This window comes from Polypterus senegalus, chromosome 5 (genome assembly GCF_016835505.1).
Source record: "Polypterus senegalus isolate Bchr_013 chromosome 5, ASM1683550v1, whole genome shotgun sequence".
NCBI classification, from domain to species: Eukaryota; Metazoa; Chordata; class Cladistia; order Polypteriformes; family Polypteridae; genus Polypterus; species Polypterus senegalus.
The window spans coordinates 139,416,920-139,441,350 of record NC_053158.1 but is presented as its reverse complement, the minus strand read 5'-3'; the positions used below and the strand labels follow the sequence as shown (position 1 = coordinate 139,441,350).

Below are 24,431 nucleotides of genomic sequence, written 5' to 3'. Positions count from 1 at the left end.
AATCCAGTGTTTTGGATGACTACCAACAGCGCAACACCAGCTTAAGTACTGTTGCATCATGTGAAGTCAGCCAGCATTCCTTCCAATAACTGTTCTCTAGCAATGTGTTGACTATATCTCAGCAACAGTGGCACAGAACGGTAAGGTCTATACAAAGTAAACATGGCATCATGGGAGAAATGTGAAATTATAAACAATCAATAATTACACCATATAAACATAACATTATGCAAGAGTGAATATGAAATTACAAAGTTAATAAAGCCAGGATTACAAAATAAATAATTTCTTAGTCAAGAAAAATATATTACAGTAAAAGAATAATACAGACCAGTACCAAGTTTATGATACTTTATCTTTATTTTTTAATTAATTTTTAAATGATTTTTAATTGTGTTATTGGATTTCCATTTTATTTTGTTTCATTGTGGTTCAACTGAGAAACAAATAACTGTGTCTCACTGAAAGAAATACATGTCATACTGTCGGATATAGGCCTAGCATCCCATTTTTAACTGAGTCAAGAAAATGCACCAATTACTGCATGTAGGACTGGTATCTCTTTACCTTCCCAGGTGAGTTTCATCCATCTCTGCAGACTGAAGAGGACAAGAAGGAATATCTCCATAACACAAGTGACATAAAAATCTGAGAAGTCTAAATGGCATACTTCTAAATAAACATTAGGCAACAGAAATGAATAGTACATATGTGGCGTCTTGCAACGTCTTTTAACAGACAAAGGATATATGATGCATGGGAGTTTGCCCGACCGGGCTACATGTGTTTTGTGGACTTGGAAAAGGCATTCGACCGTGTCCCTCGGGGAATCCTGTGGGGGTGCTCCGGGAGTATGGGGTACCGGACCCCCTGATAAGAGCTGTTCGGTCTCTGTACAACCGGTGTCAGAGCTTGGTCCGCATTGCCGGCAGCAAGTCGAGCCCGTTTCCAGTGAGAGTTGGACTCCGCCAGGGCTGCCCTTTGTCACCGATTCTGTTCATAACTTTTATGGACAGAATTTCTAGGCGCAGCCAGGGTGTTGAAGGGGTCCGGTTTGGTGGACTCAGGATTGGGTCACTGCTTTTGCAGATGACGTTGTCCTGTTTGCTTCATCAGGCCGTGATCTTCAGCTCTCTCTGGATCGGTTCGCAGCTGAGTGTGAAGCGGCTGGGATGAGAATCAGCACCTCCAAATCCGAGAGCATGGTCCTCAGCCGGAAAAGGGTGGAGTGCCCTCTCAGGGTTGGGGGAGAGATCCTGCCCAAGTGGAGGAGTTCAAGTATCTCGGGGTCTTGTTCACGAGTGAGGGAAGAATGGAGCGTGAGATCGACAGGCGGATCGGGGCGGCGTCCGCAGTGATGCGGGCTCTGCATCGGTCTGTCGTGGTGAAAAAGGAGCTGAGCCGTAAGGCAAAGCTCTCAATTTACCAGTCGATCACGCTCCTACCCTCACCTATGGTCATGAGCTATGGGTAGTGACCGAAAGAACGAGATCGCGAATACAAGCGGCTGAAATGAGTTTCCTCCGCAGGGTGTCTGGGCTTTCCCTTAAAGATAGGGTGAGAAGCTCAGTCATCCGGGAGGGGCTCAGAGTAGAGCCGCTGCTCCTCCGCATCGAGAGGAGTCAGATGAGGTGGCTCGGGCATCTGATGAGGATGCCTCCTGGACGCCTCCCTGATGAGGTGTTCCGGGCACGTCCAACCGGGAGGAGGCCCCGGGGAAGACCCAGGACACGCTGGAGGGACTATGTCTCCCGGCTGGCCTGGGAACGCCTTGGGATTCTCCCGGAAGAGCTGGAAGAAGTGGCCGGAGAGAGAAGTCTGGGCCTCTCTGCTTAAGCTGCTGCCCCCGCGACCCGACCTCGGATAAGCGGAAGAGGATGGATGGATGGATGGATATATGATGCCTGGACCTACACCCAAGGTTACTTTCCTTTATCTGGGGAGATCAGTACTCATAAATTATGACAGACCAGGGCAAATGAGGCATAGAAGTGAGACTTTAAAATCAGAATTTTGCCAGTATATTAAAAACTGAGAGAATTAAACATACAATAAACAATAGATTGAAATAAATAGTTCATATAAATAAAGCCAAAAAAGTATGTATCTTTTGTGATGGATGATTCACATGGGTGTGTCGTCATAGCCTGGAAAGAGTATAGTTCCTTAACCAGACAGGAGTCCAGCCCTTTGTCACTACAAGAAACAGGTTGAAGATCATCCTGTCTTGCCCAGAAGAAAGGCAGAATGTGTCTATGCCTGAGTGGGTACACTGGCATCCCGGCTGGGTTGGACCCAGGAACAATACCCAGCTTGGAGGTCCAGCATAGTGGAAGGACTGGGGAATATGAACACTAGTGAATATCCTCTTCCTCCATACTCTGATTGGCAGTGTCCTTGGATTCAAATTCCTGTGCAGATGCCTGCAGTGCATGCTGGAACCTGTAGTCCCATGACACAGCTCTGTTGTGTCCTGTGTGGGCCACCAGGGGGAGCCGAGAGGATTAATGATCCCTACTTTGTGGGACTTCCAAATGACCCAGAAATACTTCCACCGGTCTGTGCCCTAGCACTGGAAGTACTCCCGGGTCCAATATAAAAGGAATTACCCTGCCATATCCGGGGAAGTCAGGGTTGGGTGGAAGTAGACAAAGCTTCCCTGGGAGGTGGAGAGGAGGAGAAAAGAAAGAGAGTGTGGAAAAGATTTGTGTTTATTGTGCTTTTGGAACCTTTTTGGAAGGCACTGTGAAAATAAACTGTCTTCATTTAACCAGGACTTGTGTTTGTATGGTTGTGTCTGGGGTTTGGGATTCTCTGGCACCCCCTGGTGGTTCACACTTTCAAATAAAGTCAGTGCCACATGGTGTTTAAAATGATAAATCCAAATAAATAAGCACTTTAAAATCTCAAACACTGGAGAGTTAAAACAATCTTGTCCCTTCTTCACTTGTTTACCTGGTCCTTGTCAAGACATCGGGAAACATCAAGGTTGCAGCCAGTCACATTCCAGATCCTCAAGCAGATCCGAGCTGTGGCAACATGCAGCTCACAGGGCATCTTGCGTCTATATAATGCCACTGCACCTGGTTCCTTCCTTGATGCAGCCCACCACATTCCTGGTCTTGCACCAGGATCTGACCTACCCCACAACAGTTGCCACAGCTCCCATGGTGCCTTGTTCATCTACCAAACGCTGCTGTGCTCTAGCCTCCAGTCTGCAACTCCTCCTCACAACCGCTCCACTACTCAGCAGAATAGAGCACAATCACCATGCAGAATCTCAAAGCCTTCAATCTTCCTTCAGTTGTCTCTCTTCTCTCTCCTACCAGCAATCACACTTCAAACTAACAAAAACACAAAACAAACATTCATACTTTAACCCATTCTCCTTTATTTTACATTCCTCTTGCACCAGCTGGTATCACTGAGTCAGCACACATAGCCATGCACATGATGCGCACCCAGCAATGGTTAAAATGGATTGATCTAAAACCACCAATAAATTAAAAAATTAAAACACCCCCTGTCTTACCACAGGATATCACTAGATATTTTTCATAATATACATAAGCATGCCATACCTAGAAAACTGGAATGACATAAATTCCAAAGTTCTAGAGGGTTTTAATAGAAGGTTGGTATTAAAATCAACAATATATAGCATCAAAAGAATATCTAGTCCAATTTACGTAATGAATGTACATTTGCTGTATCACAGCTCTTAAATGTTTTAATTTTAAGCTTTGGTTCCTTTGGTTCTGTTTGACTGTTTTTGCAATACTTATTTTGGCTTCCTTCAGGAATAGTATTTTACCGCCGTAACCAGACAGATAAGAATGTCAGAATGATCCTTTGGATTTACTTCCATTTCTTTATATTTTTGTAACTCTTACTATAAAAAAGTAGATGCAGGTAGATGAAAGATATTTAAATAGTCCACACTTATGAGTACATGTATCAATCGTTTCTAAAAAATTGGCATATTAATTATTTATGTTTTTAGATAAGCCCTGGGTCCTTAGTAGGCTTTAGCATACCATAAATGGATAGATAGATAATTTACCTTAAAAGATCTTTTATTCTTCTGTACTTTCTTGCTCCGTTTTTATTTTAAGAAAGGATGTTTTTGTTATAAATTAAAGCTGTGTTCTTTTCTTCTTGTTTATTTCTTTGAATCAAGTTCCAGGATCTGTATTTTTACTTTGATTGTGCGCATCATCAATTTACTGTTTGTCTGGGCAAATTTCCCTCTTGTCCTCAAAAACTGTTTTTTCCTGTGGTTTATAAATTGTGTTTATGTTCCCAAATTCATTGTTTAATAGAGTGTAATTGGTCACAGAAAGTGATAAAAGCTGCTTCTGAATTCCAGAATACTAATTATAGCAGGAAGAACTTTATTTTACCTGCTATGCATTAGCGGGTCCTATCTGAGATAAGAGGCTGTGTTTGTGTCTGTCTATAGCCATAGAACTCTAAATGCCACTAAATAGATAAAGCAATTCTTTAAATATAATCTTAGTGTTTGTAACATTCCAGTGCTTATTTGCTAGATTATTAAATAAAAGCTTTTGAGAAAAAGCTAGTTATTAAGAGAAACTGATAAATCTATTTTAATGATTTCTAGAAGCCTACCAACTATTGGTAGTTCCCACATCCTTTTAATTGTGACATCCCCAGTCTTAAATAATACCTTTTATTAAAACTTTTGTCACCATATAGAGCTTATTTCCAAAATATGCTTCTTAGAAAACAGTGTCTTAAAATGATGCATTCAATTATTTAGTTTTTGATTCTGACAGTGAATATATGAATACAAATCACAATAAAATAATTGTGATTATACTTGATGGATAATCTTAATAAGCACTAAATTTGTGTGCAAGCCTATGTTCATTATTGTGACAACTGTTCTTCCCACTATTGTCAACAAAGGAGTTTTAAGGCTACGGAAATCACAGACTCCAAAAGGCATCTACATGAATAACGTTTTAAACATCATCTATTCATGATCAATGAGGAAAGTTGTTCTAGAAATCTTAGATGAGCTCAGGCCAAATTGAGGCCTCTGCTATGTATTTGTTTGTGGTTTCTGTTGTTTACGTGATACCTTTGGGACTGGGGTGATGCAAGATGTTTTCCAAAGCCTCGGGACTCTCCCCTGTTCCAGGCTCAGGTTGAAAACTCCTAAAGTACTGTAAAATTCATTTTTATATTTTTTCTGTTTGGAATTATGTATTGTCTCTTTAACTATAGTTCTGTTCCATTATTTTTTGCGGGTAGTGCCCCAAGAGGTGGGACATCCCTTTTGTCACCTCTCTTGGTCGCTCCCTCTGGCTATTTAAACTGACTGCAAAGGCCTAGGAGTGGGAATCATTCATATCTAGTGGAGTTACTGTACGTATTACTGTCTCTGTTGTTATTATTTATTTTTTTTTGCTTTGTATTAAGAATTCTGACTACTGGAATGTACTTTGGTGTTTGTTTACTGTGGATTGTTAGGCAATTTCATTGTGGCTCTTTTTGGCTTTATTGAACTTTTCTTCGTATTTTTGATATTTTTGAAATCTCTTGTTTTTTTGAAAAGATTCTTTGTTGACTATTTTTATGCACAAGCTAGAGGTTAACAGTGATCTTTCTCCTTGTGGAGCTTTTACACTATTTTAAGATTTACAGTTATTTTGACAGTTCCCCATTTTTGAACTGGCCCAGGCTAAAGCCACTAGGTAGTATTTGGGGCCTAGGTGGGTTAAGGTGAGGGTCTTCTGAATAGGATATTAAAGATCCTGGTCTGCGTGTGTAGTTTGCAGGCCTTCTGCTATTTTGAAGAAACCTCTATTGATAGCAGTCCAAAGATCAGAAATAACTTTTTATGAACAAAAGTTAAAAAAGGAGTTGAAAAGTAAAACTTAAACTAAACCAGGGCAAAATCCCAATATCAAAAATCAGGAATGAGATTGAAACACAAAAGTGAGCCAAATGTAAAAACAGCAATAGTAGAATCTAACTAGTGTCTCAGCAAAGCTTTTACAGTCTCAGCACTTTATAAAGGTTGTAGGCACTTTCTCTGCTGCAGATTTTTTTAGTGGTGCGATGACCCATTAGGTTCAAAGCAGAGTTTACAGGACAGAGAACAAGCTATATTAATAAATGCACAATAAATATAAGATAATAACACACAATAATTAAGAGTAAGGCACGCCTCATTAAGAACTAATTAAATGCAAAAGAAAGAAACTAAAAAATATTAAAATTAAATAAAAAAAGATATACAAAGTACAATAAAATAGATAGTAAAAATAAAATATACCAATGCCAGGGATAAAGCCCTTTCAATACCATGACAGAAATGGCTAATTTATCTAGGTAAAGTTGGATGTGACCCATGCATTAGCAACCATGTGCTGTTCTCATGACCCACTTTTTTCAGGGTATAATTTTATGTTAATTTTTCAAAATATGTGCTTGTGAATGATGCCTATGAAAGCAGAAGTAAGACTGTCACAAGCTGCACTCATACAGGGAAGATTAGGAGTCACCAGTTTTTACACTGTTGTAAAATACAAAAGTACACTAGACAAATGTGGGTTGGGAATTGGATCTAGACCCCAGGAGCTGTAAGAAAGCAACACTAACCACTATATGTTTCATATTAAATAAAAAACCATCTTATCATTGACATTTTTCATAGAGTATGTGTCTTTGAGTCCAACTTCAGTTCATTCTGTTTGTTTCATCTCTCAGCACAATTCTGCGTCCCCTTTCCTTCTCTGTTTGTTACATTCACTGTTTTTGTTGTCATTGTAGACACCCTTATTTAGAAAGAAGCTCTGCTTTTCTTCTTTCTTTGGAAAGGCAAGAACAATGTTCTTTACTGTTAACAATATAAGCCTTCCTGTTCTCAAAGAAAAAGCACACATCACTAAATAGAATTACAAAATCCATTGTCAATTCCCGCTCTTCAGAGAAACTGCTAAGAGAGAATGTAAGAATCACAAAGTACAATACATCTTTGTTGAGAGTTTTTTTATAGAATTTTGGAAGAGTTAGAATGTCATCATCATAAATTCTCAACCATATGACAGGTAAAAAGATTTATAGATAATTCACTAGTAGTAGAAGTAGTTAGCCAGACTAGTTAACTGAGGGTTAAGATGATAACAGCATTCTGAACTTGTGTAAATCTACTGATGCATTGCAAAGAAGAACATTAAAAAGGTGTCCAAATAATATGTGATAATAGCATAGCACTTAAGGATTTGATCTATGAACGTGGGGTCAACATCTAGCAGTCTTGCATACATGAGAGAATTATATCTTAACTGCAGTAGAGTTGTAGGATTCATAGGAAAAGCTTTCATCAATTTCAGTTCCATTACTATGATATGTTATGATAGTATAGTTTGCAAAATTTTTGATTGGTTCTGATGATTCTATAAAAATGAGTTTAACTTTGTTTGCACTCAGTAAGAGTAATTCTGCAAAAATCAAGGCACTTTGCTCATTAATGACAGGCAGTCAAGTGTTCAAAAATTGTTTTTCAGATTATTTCTAATATGTTCTCAACATAGGAATTGAGTTTAAGGTCACACTGATACATCAGGTATCTTGTGGAAGAATGTAGATTTAAACAAAGATGAAGTATTTCAGATGAAGTATTTAACTTTGAACAAGCACTATAGGACTGAGGGTATATGAACAGGGTTTGCTCCAAAAGAAAATAAAATCTGGAAGTACCACATTCTTATCAGTCTAGTATAGTTCTTTAGGACACTAATGCTCTTGTTATTCTATACTAAAAACCATATATCATTTAGTACAGTTTTATTGGCAACATCTGGTGTAGTATCCAAAAAATGTTGAGACCATTTCTGCCTGATGTAACTCCAAGAGTGCTACCTTGATGACTGCAAGGTCATCAGCCAAGAGCCACCCTTCACTGATGTTTTTCTCTTTTAATCCCAGAACATCTTGAGTTGCTGGAGCCATGGTAGGGATGTCTCCCTACCACCCCTTGCAGGCAGCTGTTATTTTCCCCACACTTTAAACTTTCTTCTGAGCCAGAATCAGAAGCTCCCTTTTTCTGCCTGCTCCATCATATCTTTGAGGGCCTTCCTTACCTAGATCTTTGAGGGCATTCCTCAGATTTGAGCCTGTAATCCCAAGGAACTCCAGGAACCTCTGGGAGGATATTCCAGTGAAGCCTCTGCAACCTACCTCTACTGGGAAGAAGAAGGCCCTCCACCCTGCTTGCAAGCACACACTTAACAGTTCTGCATAGTTTTTCCTCTTTCTTTCAAAGGCAGCCTCCATTTGATCTTCCCATGGAACAGTCAATTCAGCATGATGATTATCCTAGCAGTGGTGGACAAGAGCACGATGTTTGGCCATAAAGAGGTTGAGGTGAACTTTTTTGGGAACTTCAGCTAATGGTCGAGGTCAGCCCTCATGGTCCATTCTTTTCCAGGTGACAGGAGAGACCACATCCTTGTGCTGCTGTTCTATGCCTTGCCACCTTTCCTGACAAAGGATCAGCAGCTGTGAAGTTACCGGGCTGGCCCTGTTTGGTTCTGACCTGTATGCCTTCAGGATTTCAGCTAACTTACAGACTACCTGGTCAGGATGCCACCTTTCACCATAGTAATGTTGCCATAGAGCTAGAGAGGATCCGCAAGTCACAGATCTCATCTGAACCATACCAGAGATAAAGTTTCCCTGCACTCGGAAAGGTGTCATAAGTGGCCCTGATTGAGAAGTTCAACCATTTTTGGAAGCATCTTCCACATGTCCATCCACATGACTGTCCTGTTGATCACAGTCTTTCAGGTTGTCTATCTCTTTTGTTGTTGCTGACTTAAAGCTTTTGTTTTTTACCTCCCCTCCTCCATCTTCACAACCTCAGATATCACCAGGCCTTTCCTCTCCTTCTTTGAACGTTTAGAACACAATTTACATGTTGTTACCCATCCAAGTCTAGCCCTATCTGGTTGTAGCACTCAAACTATCTCCTGATGTTTCAGTCAGTTAATGGCCTGGTATACTGCTTCCCTTGCATTCCACTTGCGTCCTGTGTGAATTTTTACTTTTTTACTTTGGATGGACAGGTCAGGTGATTATCTCAGCTCAAAAACAAGTCTCGCCTTCTCCTGTTTGTAGCCCAAGCTGATGGATTTCAGCTGAAGCTTCAATGTATTTCTCCCAAAAAGTACCATTTTGCAAAGACTTCAAGGAAGGCCCAGCCGTTTCTGGGTGTAATTGTTGGGTTTTGAGTCCATCTTATTGACTGTTGAGGATTTGATGTCGAACAGCTTCAGGTGCCACCTTAGGCATGGGTATAAGGTAAACTGATAACACCTGGCTTTGAATTTCCCTGGTAGGAGGCACTGCTTGATTTTACTCAAGCTGTCTGAGAACTGAGATGTAACAGAGACAGCCATATGCTTTATCAGACACATCGGCCGTTTTAAATTAACTTCTTAATGAGTGTCTCAGTTTTAACACTGCTGTCACTCACTCTTGTAGTGGTAGGGATTTCTTTGGAACCTTTGCGAGAAATTTCAGTTGACATGATCATTATGTCCTTTTCACACATTTATATTGCCAGCTCAGTCTAACATATTCCCAAACCTGTGAAGTAGCCTGCTATGATAAAGGAATTATTTCATCATTTGATTTTGTATTGCAATCTTTTTCATTAGGATGAGCAGAAAATAATTGCTGTAAGAAACTAGTTTAAAAAGGGGTAATTTGAGATTGAAAGGAAAGATAGATAAAATATAAAAGGATAGGAAATGAATATGGTGCAAAATTAATGGAAACATGTAAAGGTGAGTTTTAATAGTTCATCAATTTCACTTCTTTAAAAGCAACAATAGGAGAACATGTTTTTACATTGTGAAGCTATAAGACAAAAATAAAGAGTTTGGGAAGCCCCCAATAATATCCAGCTGACGACTAGTCAAAAAAGACTGTTTTAGGGTTGTTGTGTAGAAAATAAATTAGACAATCAAGTACCATACAGTGGTTCTTTTCATGTGATGGTGGCTGGAAGGAAATGTGATTTTAGGAGGAAATGGAAATTACATCATTGGAGGGAGGCGGGTGTGATGTCATCAGAGAATGACTGGAGGTGAAATCATTGGAGGGAGCCAAATGTAATGTCTTGAGAGCGGGACTGGAAGTGACATCATCGGAAAGGTGCTGAATGTGATGTCATCTTTGGGGATCTGGAAGTGAAGTAAATAGAAAGGGACTGAAGTGTAAAACAGTAGTTATTCTTCTGTTGGTCTGTTGGAAGAAGAAGAAAGGTATTAGTACTCTGTTCCAACCTCCTATTTCTTGATATTTCACTTATAATTGGACCCTTTGACTGCCCCGTAAGCATACGCATGTGACAACACATAGTGCCTTAATGCTGTGGAATGACCTGTCTGTTTTATAAAACATTCCCAGACTGTGTCAGGTTTGGAATACAGGCTAAACAGGCTTAGTACTTTAGTTTAGCATACTCTGATTAGTGTTGATTTGTTGTTCAAAGTACATTTCTTTCTGTTAGTCATCTGAATGAAAAATGTAAGTATTACAATAATTATAAAGCATTACTTACCCCTTTCCTATTCTGTTTATCTTCTTGGTATCATGCCACTGCTGTATTTTAAAGCTGTTTTCCTACCCACGAGGAAGACTCTAAATATACTATCAAGCTTGGAATCCAGTAATGAAAGGATTTTGTCTTTTTATTATTAGATTTCCCAGGACAAATTTTATTACTACTGTAGGATGCACAGGAGGAGTGGGCATCCAATTGGTCTTGCTCCTCAAAACTGTGACTTTGTCTATGATTTTGTATTATAATAGACTGTAAACCACCCAGAAATAGAATAAACTGATATTGTTAGGATCCATATATGTTCATCAGTTTGAAATTGCTTTACTTTACAGTGTGTTTAAAGTAATCTGTATATCTATATGTGTGAATTTTGTAATTTGTGAAGTTTATAATTTACCTTTTAACTTGCCACACTGAGCCTGCACTCAGTGAAGAACTCTACAAAATTAAACTGAAGCTGAAGTTATCTACTTCAGCTCCAAACTCAAGTACCCCTAATATTTGAAGCTAATAAATAATTTTAGCAAATTAGAAAGCAATCCTGATGGCAGTTTCCTTACATATGGAATAGAGTAAAAGCATTGAACATACAGTATGTGTCAAATAATAAATGATTACTTGAGTGTTGTTATTAATGCAAGAAAAATTAATTGTGACCTTTTTACAGGGTTTTAAAACACAGGATGGATACTTAGTGGTTGCTGCTGGAAATGATAAACAGTTTGCCAAAGTATGCAGGGTACGTTGGTTTTCAGAATTTTTTTTCTCCAGCCTAACTGGATTTTTTTTTGTTTTTTCTGTCCTCCTGGCTATTTGGCCTTACCTTTGTCTTTGTTACATGCTGTATAATATGATTGCCTAATCATGTTTGTTTATGTTTCATATTACTTTTCTTTCATTTTCTAAAACACTTGGAGGTACGCTACATTGTTTGTACAAAAATCCATCTATCCATCCCGCTATATCCTAACTACAGGGTCACGGGGGTCTGCTGGATCCAGTCCCAGCCAACACAGGGTGCAAGGCAGGAAACAAACCCCAGGTAGGGCACCAGCCCACCGCAGGGCACACACACACACCCACACACCAAGCACACACTAGAGACAATTTAGGATCGCCACTGCATCTAACCTGCATGTCTTTGGACCGTGGGAGGAAACTGGAGCACCTGGAGGAAACCCATGCAGACACGGGGAGGACATGCAAACTCCATGCAAGGAGGACCCGGGAAGCGAACCCAGATCTTCTAACTGCGAGGCAGTAGCACTACCACTGCGCCACCGTGCCACCCGTTTGTACAAAAATGTGCTATATAAATAAATGTTGTTGTTCAAAATTGGACAAAATTGAATCATTGTTCGGGTACGTGCAGTAGTTTCTAAAAAAATCTGCTAAAGTTCATACAGCTTGGAGTAGCTTTCATGGTTACAGTTTTGGTTTGTGTGAGGATTTTAACAGTACTATTTTAAACCAAATGGGACTATTTGATCTGTTTTGCGGTAAGGCTGCTTTCATTTACTCAGGGTAAAAGTTATGTAGGCATATGGAGGTATAGATGTGTGCTCCCCAGATTTGGAGGTGAAAAACTGTAGAGATGGCAACCAGAAATCTCACAAAAAGTAGTTCAGTTTATCGTAGCTCTGATTCAGCAGTTAAATGTTTGCATATATCAAGTCATTAATATTCAATATACGCTAATTATACGCTAATATCCACAGAGGATCTTTAAGAATGTTTTATATTCATGGCACTCATGATCTTGGGGATTTACGTTTGCTACAGCCACTGCTCTCTGTTGTGTCTCATTCATTGGAATTTTTTCTCATTATATGATCATTACTACTGTGAGATGTGGCCGGCTTGTCATCCCGGCCAATACCCCCAGGCCGCCAGATGGAGCCCTCCCTGCAGTATGGAGGTGCCCCGAAGACCAGCAGGGAATCATGGGACATGTAGTTTTGATACAAGACCCTGCTGGATACCACAGGGGCTGCAAGAGGGAGCTGCAGGGAAGACCGAAGACTTCTTTGTGCCCTTTAACCCAGAAGTTTGTTAAAGGAAGAGCAACGGGCTTCCGGGGTGAAGAAAAGAACATTTTACCTGACCTGGAAGTGATACAAGATCACATGGACTGGGGATTGAGAACACTTCCGGGTCAGGGTATTTAAAAGGACTGTGGGAGCTCCCAGATGGTGAGCTGAGCTGGGTGGTAGGAGGGCAACGCGTCTGGGAGTGGTGGAGAGTTTAGTGTTGTGATTTATGAGTATAGTGGAGGAAAGGGTGCTTGGTGCACATTATTATAATAAAAATAAGAATTATTGGACTTTTACCTGGTGTTTGGCATGGTACCTGAGGGTTCAAGGGAGCAATAGCGCCCCCTACTGTCACACTACATATTTTGCTTGTTTTATTCAATCTGTACAATCATTTCACTATTTATACAAGTAGAAACAAATCATACATTATCAGTACACAGGGAAGCAGAACAGTAAAAGTGTGAAGTTTTATTGTAAACTACATTTTTTTTTCTTAAAACTGATTAACTGAATTTTAATATTGTTAGTTGCATGACCTTGTTAAATATGGATTTCAGCCTTTGTAGCAACAAAATTTCAAATATAAAGATTTATAGAACTTTGATGGACACTCCATATTAAATTGTAGTATGCTCAGTGTAAATATCCCTTTAAAAAGTAAGGCACCAGAGTGAAATTTGTTCCAAATATTTTTGTTAAGTTCACATTTTGGGTAATTATTCTAATGACATGTTTTATATTTTCTTTTTTTAATTTCAATTCAGATCTTAAATATGAAAGAACTTGTAGAAGACCCAAAGTTTAAAACAAACCCAATGCGGGTTCAAAATAGAAAAGAACTCTTAGCAATTTTATCTGCAAGGTAAGTGCTTTGTATAAAATGAATGACAATGTATAGTAAATATAGGCAGAATCTCTAACTTGCTAGAACAAAAATTAGTTACGAATTGGAGAACACCTTTGAAGAATAAGTTTTTTTGGAGTTGTTCTCCTTATCATTTTCTTTTTTAATCTTTCACATTTCATAAGTTCAAATGATGTTACTCTTTAAGGCCCACTATTCTAAAGATAGTTGCCTTTCAGTCACACTTAAGCTTTTTAAAAGTATGTTAAAATTTCATCCACCTGTAAAACTGTACTAGAGGTTCATACTGCAAATAATGTATCTTCTATTTTGTTTTATATCATCTAAGTTGTCTAATAAACACATACTTTGCAAAAAAAACTACTCAAACATAATTTATTCCAATAAAAATATTTAAAACATGTAAAATATTTCTATGAGTTTTTCTATATAATGTGACATTTTTGTATTGACAATAAAAATGTTTCTATGTTTGTGTTTATATGTACCCACTGAATGTAAAATTATTTTTTACTGTTATTTGTCTTATTTCTAGTCACTTTCTCTATAAATTTAAACACCAGTATGTCAAAATCTTAAGAAGATACACCCTTTATCCATTCATTAGCATTTCTGGTTATTTGGCATAAAGTTGTAATACTATCAAAAACAGTGGTGTAGGGCTTGTGATGACATGGGTCCTGCTTCACGTTCCCGCTTCCCTTTTGGGAGCCCTTGAACCCAACACCATCAGTAATGTAACCAGATGAGCTGGTCTGATGGGGACAAATCAAACTGAGCTAGGGGATGGTGCAAAAGGTGCGAGTGCTTTTATTAAAACAAAAACAAATCCAAATAAAACAGTGTCCAAAGTGCAGTGCTTCAAAAAAGGTCCACAATAAATAATCCATAAAAACAGGGTGAATAATAATGGTTAAAATAATCCAAATAAATAAATCCATTAAAAAAGGTTAAAAACAATGGCTAGAAGCAGTTCCCTTTAAAAGCCTGGTGCCTTCTTTTAACTGGTGGCTCCCCTGCTTCTCCCATTCGAGCCCTGCAACAAGGTAGTCGCTTTACCTGCAGGTGCAGCTGCCTTCTACACTGGTCTGGTAGCCTTCCGACCCCTGGCTCCATACAGCTCCCACCAGACCAAGACTCGGGTTCCCCAACGGCCAGGGCACTTACATTAGAGCTTCAACCTCCCAAGCCTCCAACTGCCGCTGCCTTCCGCGGCAAGCTGTCCTACCTCCCGGCTACTCCTGCTCCTCTTAAGTGCTCAGCAGGAGTGACCGCTTCTTTCTGCTCTGAGTGTTGGCCAAATACTCCTTCCGGGCTCTCCTATCAGCTGCCTGCATCCACCAGTGAGCCTGCTTTTGATAGCTTACATTGGCTCACAACTTCCTGCCTTCTTTCTTTCTTCACCTCCATCCGTCTTTTCTTTCTTTTTCTCTCCCTCTGCACTCACGTTTCTCCTGTTTATAATGGGGTCGTGGCACAGGTGTAGCGATTAACAGCTCCCAGCATCAATTACAGACACAGGTGATCCCATACCTGTGCACTTCAGTGCGGAAATGCTCATGCCTATATCATACCCAGTAACCAGTCTGGCCACACTGCCACGCTCCCTCCTTAAGCCACGAGTGCGGCAATTATTTACTTAAAAATTGGCCATCCATTTCAAGCTGTGGACCTGCTATATCACAGGGCTGCTTTTCATATCTAATTATTAAATATAGTAAAATATACATTTAATGTAAATGTAATGTAATATGTAGTAATTTGCTTTTGTTGACTCAATACTTTACATCCCCACTTTACTCACTCATTGTATATTGTCAATAAGTCTATGTAAGGTTTAGAACTAAAAAGCTGCCCTTACACACTCTAGGGCTAGGAGGCAAACCAAATGTAATCTTACAAAGTTTAAACAACTCATAAGAAAACAACTTATAAAGTTCAAGAAGCATAGATTGAGTGAACTCATGCTGTGCAAGACAGTGTTGTTCTTTCCTCTCAAGTATTTTCCACTCTGCTCAGTCTTTTGATTTTTCCTCTGCCTCAAGTCTCCACATCTGTCTTCTTTTCATCTATCTTTACAGTCTTGGCAAAAAATGCAAAGATATTGTCTAAGTTTCCTTTCTCTTTGTCATTTGTTTAATATGTATCAGCTAATTTCTTGGTATTAGGCTAAATATCAATGATGTTTAACTTCTACAATCTATAAACTGCATTTGAAAATGCAACTATCACAGTGTATCAGAGTCAGAGAATAAAAAGCTTATTTGTGTACCTGACATTAATACATCAAGATACATGTTAATGAGGAGGGTGGTTGTCAATGACAACAAAATCATAGTAACCCAAGTTACTTTGTACTAATGCCATTGTGCTGCCTTAAAATTTTTATTAAGAAGAAATTTAAACCTTTTTAAACTGAGGAAAAATATACCAATAATTATTTGTTAAGGATCTCTTTGTATACCACATTGTCATTTTCGGCCCTCCGGTTGTAATATGACCAAGGTGTGTGCTGAGCTTACTCTTGAGCATGCAACGTACAGTTGGCCATGTGAAAAGTAATCTTGTTTCAAATCTCACAGCTTGGATTGCTGCTGTCATAATCGCTTTGAGCTTCATAGTTTGTTTCAATTACGACAGTATTTCCAGGACTTGTGTTGAAGTGACATTCGGCATCTGTCAAGCGTTGTAAGCATACAACCGGTTTCATCGATAACTTCACATCCAGCTTTTGAGAGTTTAAACATTCATAAACATCAAAGTGCCCACTACTGAAATCATCACCTGTGAATCTAAGATGTTTAAGAGGCATTGGCGGTTGTCCAAAGGTGTAAAATATTTGGCTATTGCACTTGAAAGCGATAACCGAACAATTCAGCGGCAGCCATCAACTTATATGCAGAACCATAGGTGAATGGCTTAAGCATTCCACTCTCATAGTGCTCCTGTGTAGTATAATTATCTCCTGTACCGTCATCAGTCCACACCTTGAACCTGTCCCAGTCATTCAATACATAAGATACAATGATACAATGTCCGGATATCAAGAGTGAGCCTGATATGGCTGTGCAATATGTAACAAAGAGAACAGAAAAGGCAGGTGGCATCTCCGGGCATGGAAACCACTCGGTAAGTGACAGTTCTTTGATCGATGGTGATCATCTCGATAGACATGTTAAAAGGGGTATGGTTGGAAGGATAAAGGAAGTCTGAAATACCTACACAATAACTATAATCGTAATAAATGAACAATAAAACAGCGGAGAAACAGTGGATTAAATAAAAAGGCTGTAGTTATCAGCAGGGAGACGTGAATCCCGTGGTGAAGCAAGGAAGGGAATGTAGAGACTGGAGCGTCGGACGGCCTTATATAGGCAGGCAGCCAACAACATGGGAGACGTTGGGATGGGGGACCCAACGCTGCCTCACATGGTGACCGAGCTGCAGGCTATGGACGTATATATGTACGTAAGTCGGATTCAGTTAGCGTTGGGAACCCGTATACCAAATTTCTTGAAGATGGGCCCATAAGTAACAAAGACCGTTGGAAGGTTCAATATGGCGGCCGACAGTGGCATCATACCTCCGAAATAAGTACGTACATTGGTTTCGGTTAGCGCAGGGAAGCTGTCTACCAAATTTCGTGAAGATGGGGCCATAAATAAGAAAGTTCAACATGGCGGATGTTGTCAACCGTTATGACCGTTCTGGCGTAAATTTCGAAATGAAACCTGCTTAACTTTTGTACTTAAGCTGTAAGGAATGAGCCTGCCAAATTTCAGTCTTCTACCTACATGGGAAGTTGGAGAATTAGTGACGTTGGAAAGTTCAATATGGCGGCTGACAGTGGCGTCATACCACCGAAATAAGTACATACATCGTTTTCGGTTAGTGCAGGGAAGCTGCCACCAAATTTCGTGAAGATGGGGTCAGCCTTCTACCTACACGGGAAGCTGGAAAATTAGTGACGTTGGAAAGTTCAATATGGCGGTCAACAGTGGCATCATACCACCGAAATAAGTACGTACATCAGTTTCTGTTAGCGCAGGGAAGCTGGCTAGCAAATTCCGTGAAGATGGAGCCATAAATAAGAAAGTTCAACATGGCGGACGTTGTCGACCGTTCTGACCGTTATGTGTAGAATTTCGAAATGAAACCTGCTTAACTTTTGTAAATAAGCTGTAAGGAATAAGCCTGCCAAATTCAGCCTTCTACCTACACGGGAAGTTGGAGAATTAGTGATGAGTGAGCGAGGGCTTTGGCTTTTATTAGTATAGATGAGTACAGCTCACTACTCAAAGTTGTATATTTATGAGGCAGCCAGGATCGAACCAACCACCTCTTGATTACAAGTCAGCAGTTCTTACTGCTGGACTTCAGACTTCACTCATTATACAGTTCATGACTACATTTTGTCATTTTTTATTAAAACATAAAAAACCTATCTGTTTTAGCGATGTGTTTACATAGATTGTTGTAGTCACGGAAAACACATGAAATGCATGTGTTCCAAATAAGGATATATTATTTCTCTATACAACTCTGAGGAACTCACTCCAAGATAAACACTGAGATTCTTCTTTGTGAATTGAGCAGCGGCAGTGGGTGGGGGGAAGGGATAGTAGGCTGCTTGTTGTTTGTGTTGATCAACACATTTACAAGACAAAAGACGCTGACGGAGAGTTGCGAAGGGATTTAAGGCGGGCCAGAATTTCAAATTTTTTTGTAGGCTTTGGTAATTCTAGTGTTAAACTGTATAGGGTCATTAGCGACCCAGAATTGTGATAAATTGTCAGTAAAGTGTATAGATAGACAGATACTGTAGATCGATCAAACTTAACTTGTCCTTGGGGGATATTTGGCTGCCTTATTTGTTAACAGTGCTTGAACAGAATGTGCCTTTTTTCAGAATTTAATTGTATTTGTATATGTTCTATATGTTGTATCTATATACTGTATATATGTTTCTATTTTGTTGCTTATTATTTAGGTATTTACAAGTTTAGAGAAATAAGAGATAACAAAAGAAATGCAACAACTTATCAGCACAGAAAGGCTTTAGGAGAGTCCCTGTCATTGATGGCAGATGATGAGTCAGAGGCACACAGCAGGGAGTCAAACCATGAACAACAGAATCAGTCAGTGCAGAATGCTAGTTCAAATGTCATCAGATTATGAATGTTGTAGACAGGAAATTGTAGTGGGACAAAACGCAGATGAGTAGGATTACAAAGAAGTTGAAGGGAGTCCAGCAGTTATAGCAGCTGCACAGAATGAAACAGCACCACATCATCAGAAACAGCCCCTTATAGAAGTAAAAGTGGACAAAAACACAGAAAGTACTGCAAAACAATTGACAGCTGCTGTGTGTGCCAGGAAACATGTTATTGCAAACAGAATTATGTGATTATAGTCTGTGATTATTGTACAATGTGACTGTGTGATATGTTATTGTTTAGGTTTTGTAGGGAATATTAAAATATAAAAAATTACTTGAAAAAGATATATAGAGTACGGGGAAGCGTATGCTGGGTCACTAAAGGCCTGAGATGTATTATAGTGTGTATTAAAAGTGTATTATAAGGGTTAATATAGCTGCTTTATAGTGCCCCACGTGTAGAGTTTTATCTACATGTGGACAGCTTTATGGAAAGATCCTTACTTACTCACCACAAGTAAACCCAATGATGGTCTTCAGACCTAAGCTAAACCTATGTCAATCACCAAGGCAGGTTCCTGCTCACCTTTCTTTCTACTGAAAATATATATTCTTAGCCACTAACACCTGTGGGAATATGGCCGTAGGTTCTCTTAATACTATACCTTGAGTATATTTTTTTATTTTGATATAGGTACTGTTAGCTATGTTTGTTTCAGTGTTAGGTATATCTTCTTTATAGCGCCCAATGGGTACAGTCTTGGGGACAATGGGGACAGCAGCTTCAAGCAAGGAGACTTACTAGGTTGTCACATGCAGACCTAACAGTTGTCTTCAGACATAAGCTACACCTTTGTTAAGTGCCAAAGCAGGTGCCCAGTCACTGCACTGGTTTCTATTGGAGGCATCCCTCCTCAGTTGCTAACCCCTGTGGAAATATGTTAATGACCCATACTAGGTGCTCTTTAAACAATATACTTTGACCCAGTTAAACAATGTAAATTCAATACTACTATAAAGCAAATTAAATAAAACAGTAAAACCAATAGTAGAAAAAAATAGGAAATGTATTTGAAAAGACACTTAAAAAGGTTAGGAAATGTATTGGAAAAGGAGTCTTATTCAAAGATTCTCATGTAAAAATATAGAAAATAGAAGATGGGTCTTTTCAAGTCTGGGTACATATCTGCTTCATATATTTTGTTCAATCCACAGAGGTCTTGTTTCTTTGGGAATTCTGGTATTTTATCTCCTGTCATACTAAATTTTTAGTTCCCATGTCTATGACCAGCATGCAACCCACTTAAAAAGACCTTTCTCCATAGAATTTTGCCAATGATTACCTCAATAATAAATAATCTTAAAATCACTGTCATATTTGCATTATATCAGCATTCTCATTTCCAGGCAGATGCCCCTGCTGATCCTAATTACCTTAGACTGATAAATCAAGTTATTTTTTGCATATTCCAAAGAAATTAAACAATTGATAAAGATTCAGATGAATAAAGGTTCAAAGTTTAAGTCTGGCAATTTCCACTAATACCAATTAAAAGATGCAATATTTCAAATAAAGACTACAACAGGTGAAATTAAGACTTGTTTTAGCATTTAGGTATGTTTAAGTTAAAGATCTGGGTTTAAATAAATGCCTAGCAGTTTTGAATTTATGGTTTGTTTGAGAATAGTTCCTATAGGCTTTGTTTGAAAAATGTTATAGTCCAAGTCCTTTAGATTTAGATTTGTATTAAATATTCACACTCCAAGTTGCCATTTAATATCTTGTCCAATTCATTGTTTATTTTTGTGGGTATGAAACATTTATTCTTCATATGGTGTATTTCACTATGTAGATATAAATCCACAAAGAGGGTAATAAATTATGTATCTTAAAATAGTCTTTTATTACTGAGCTTTCAGCATTTATCAGGTATCATCATCAGGGGAAATGACATTACTTTAAGCTACTTTAAGCTTTACACCATCAACAGACACTTGGCCATGAGCCCAGCATGCACAAGCTTAAAAAGATGAACATCCAAATAATAAAAAAGACTTTTAAAACTAACACCCTTAATAATTCTCCCCTCTTGCACTCATCTACCCCTCTTCTTCATTTTTTATATATTGCCATTGATTCCTGCATGTCTAATCATTTTCCTCTGATGATAATACCTGATAGGTGTTAAATGCTCAGTCATTTTATCCATTTGTGGATTTATATCTATAAATAGGAAAAACGGATCATAGGCCTTCGCTTCTATATATATATTTTTTTTTTTAATTATTTTAATTCTCTCTTTTGCTAACAACATTAGCATATTAAGAGTGTGTCCCTTATTTCAGCCTACCCTTTTAGTTTGTTGATTCAGTAGGCCTCTCTTGAAGTGATGTTATAAGCCCAGCACACCACAGTGTAGCTAATCGCACTGTCTGTAACAGAGTTGTAGAAGATGTGAAGGATGTCACTACCTACAATAAATTAACACAGTTTTCTAAGAAAAAAGAGCCTGTTCTGCCCTTTCTTGTATTGTATCTCTGAATTACAAGACCAGTTTGACCTGTTATTGATGATGATGCCTATGTACTTGAAGAGTGTGCCACCTCTACATCCACTCCTTGAATAGTGACCAGACATAGAGACTCTTTGATGCAGTGAAAGTCAATAACTAGTTAATTGGATTTGCAGATAGATAGAAACCAAAAAACAATATTCTCCACCTGACTCTTTTAGTCTGTCTCATCCTCTTTATCAATACACCCCATAAGTACTGAATCATATGAGATTATCTCCAAGTGATATGACCTGGTGTTATATACAGTATATAATCTGAGGTGTACAGAGTAGAGAGAAAAGGAGACAGGACTGTTCCTTGTGGTGCTCCTGTGTTGCTCATATCCACATCAGAAATACAGCCCTTGAGTTTCACAAGCTGCTGCCTGCCCAACAGATAGTCCATTATCCAGGACACCATAGGCTCACTCAGCTGCATATCTCAGCTGCAGGGATGTCAGACAGGGATAGCTGGATTGTATTGAAGGCACTGGATAAAAAAAAAAAAATATTCCTCTCAGTGCTGCCAGTTTTATCCAGGTGAGAATAAGCCTTGTGGAGCAAATAGTTAATTGCCTCCTCCTTGAACCGTCACCTTATCGTGGTGGAGGGGTTTGCGTGTCCCAATGATCCTAGGAGCTATGTTGTCCGGGGCTTTATGCCTGGTAGAACCACCCAAGGCAAACTGGTCCTAGGTGAGGGATGAGACAAAGAGCGGTTCAACAAACCTCAATGATGAGTGAAACCTTTGGCCGACGTTTTCCCTTGCCCGGGGACGCGGGTCACCGGGGCCCCCCTCTGGAGCCAGGCCTGGAGGTGGGGCTCGATGCGGCGCCTGGTGGCGAGCCTGCACCCATGGGGCTCGGCCGGGCACAGCCCGAACAGGTAACGTGGGTCCTCCTCCCCATGGGCTCACCACCTATGGGAGGGGCCAAGGAGGTTGGGTGCAGTGTGAGTTGGGTGGTGGCCGAAGGCGGGACCTTGGCGGTCTGATCCTCGGCTACAGAAACTGGCTCTTGGGACATGGAATGTCACCTCTCTGAAGGGAAGGAGCCTGAGCTAGTGCGCAAGGTGAGAGGTTCGGCTAGATATAGTTGGACTCACCTCGGCGCAGCTTGGACTCTGGAACCAATCTTCTGGAGAGGGGCTGGACTCTCTACCACTCTGGAGTTTCCCCCGGTGAGAGGCGCCGAGCAGGTGTGGGCATACTTATTGCCCCGACTGGAGCCTGTGCATTGGGGTTTACCCGGTGGGCGAGAGGGTGGCCTCCCTCCGCCGAGTGGGGGAAGGGTCCTGACTGTTGTTTGTGCGTATCGCCGAACAGCAGTTTGGAGTATCCACCCTTTTGGAGTCTCTGGAGGGTTGCTAGAGGGCATACCTTCTGGGGATTCCCTCGTTTTACTGGGAGACTTCAATGCTCCGTGGGCAATGACAGTGAGACCTGGAAGGCGTGATTGGAAGGAATGGCCCCGATCTGAATCCGGCGGTGTTTTGTTATTGGACTTCTGTGCTCGTCATGGATTGTCCATAACGAACACCATGTTCAAGCATAAGGGTGTTCATATGTGCACTTGGCACCAGGACACCCTAGGCCTCAGGTCGATGATCGACTTTGTGGTCGTGTCGTCGGACTTGCGGCCATATGTCTTGGACACTCGGGTGAAGAGAGGCGGAGCTGTCAACTGATCACCACCTGGTGGTGAGTTGGCTTCGATGGTGGGGAAGATGCGGTCAGACCTGGTAGGCCCAAAGCGTGTTGTGAGGGTCTGCTGGGAGCGGCTGGCAGAGTCCCCTGTCAGAAGTAGCTTCAACTCCCACCTCCGGCAGAACTTCAACCACGTCCCGAGGGAGGTGGGGGACATTGAGTCCGAATGGTGGACACCAGCGGTGAGGGATGCCGTCAAGCTGAAGAAGGAGTCCTATAGGACTTTTTTGTCCTGTGGGTCTCTGGAGGCAGCTGATAGGTACCGGCAGGCCAAGCGGAATGCAGCTGCGGTTGTTGCTGAGGCAAAAACTTCGGGCATGGGAGGAGTTTGGAGGCCATGGAGAGCGACTTTGGACGGCTTCGAGGAGATTCTGGTCCACCGTCCGGCGTCTCAGGAGGGGAAGCAGTGCAGTGTCAACACCGTATATGGTGGGGATGGTGCGCTGCTGACCTCGACTTCGGGACGTTGTGGGTCGGTGGGAGGAGTACTTCGAAGACCTCCTCAATCCCACTAACATGCCTTCCAATGAGGAAGCAGAGCCTGGGGACTCTGAGGTGGGCTCTCCCATCTCTGGGACTGAAGTCACCGAGGTGGTCAAAAAACTCCTTGGTGGCAGGGCCCCGGGGGTGGATGAGATCGCCGGAGTTCCTTAAGGCTCTGGATGTTGTAGGACTGTCTTGGTTGACACGTCTCTGCAACATCGCATGGACATCGGGACAGTGCCTCTGGATTGGCAGACCGGGGTGGTGGTCCCCTCTTTAAAAGGGGACGGAGGGTGTGTTCCAACTATAGAGGGATCACACTCCTCAGCCTCCCTGGAAAAGTCTATTAGGGGTTCTGGAGAGGAGGGTCCGTCGGATAGTGAACCTCGGATTCAGGAGGAACAGTGTGGTTTTAGTCCTGGTGGCGGAACAGTGGACCAGCTCTTCACCCTTAGCAGAGTCCTGGAGGGTGCATGGGAGTTTGCCCGACCGGTCTACATGTGTTTTGTGGACTTGGAAAGGCATTCGACCGTGTCCCTCGGGAATCCTGTGGGGGTGCTCGGGAGTATGGGGTACCGGACCCCTGATAAGAGCTGTTGGTCTCTGTACAACCGGTGTCAGAGCTTGGTCCGCATTGCGGCAGTAAGTCGAGCCCGTTTCCAGTGAGAGTTGGACTCCGCCAGGGCTGCCCTTTGTCACCGATTCTGTTCATAACTTTTATGGACAGAATTTCTAAGCGCAACCAGGGTGTTGAAGGGGTCGGTTTGGTGGACTCAGGATTGGGTCACTGCTTTTGCAGATGATGTTGTCCTGTTTGCTTCATCAGGCCGTGATCTTCAGCTCTCTCTGGATCGGTTCGCAGCTGAGTGTGAAGCGGCTGGGATGAGAATCAGCACCTCCAAATCCGAGCATGGTCCTCAGCGGAAAAGGGTGGAGTGCCCTCTCAGGGTTGGGAGAGATCCTGCCCCAAGTGGAGGAGTTCAAGTATCTGGGGTCTTGTTCACGAGTGAGGGAAGAATGGAGC

The 24,431-nt window shown here is 40.9% G+C and overlaps 1 protein-coding gene across 3 annotated transcripts in view; it reads left to right on the top strand.

Moving 5' to 3' along the window:
- sugct (succinyl-CoA:glutarate-CoA transferase) overlaps nt 1-24,431 on the top strand; it is a 762,796-nt gene that overhangs the window by 376,332 nt on the left and 362,033 nt on the right. For 2 of the 3 annotated variants that reach the window (XM_039753395.1, XM_039753397.1), the window contains exons 10-11: nt 11,274-11,345; nt 13,407-13,504. In XM_039753395.1, coding sequence (XP_039609329.1) covers nt 11,274-11,345; nt 13,407-13,504 — 170 coding nt within the window. The remainder of the gene's footprint in view (nt 1-11,273; nt 11,346-13,406; nt 13,505-24,431) is intronic. The other variant, XM_039753396.1, reaches the window with a different exon arrangement.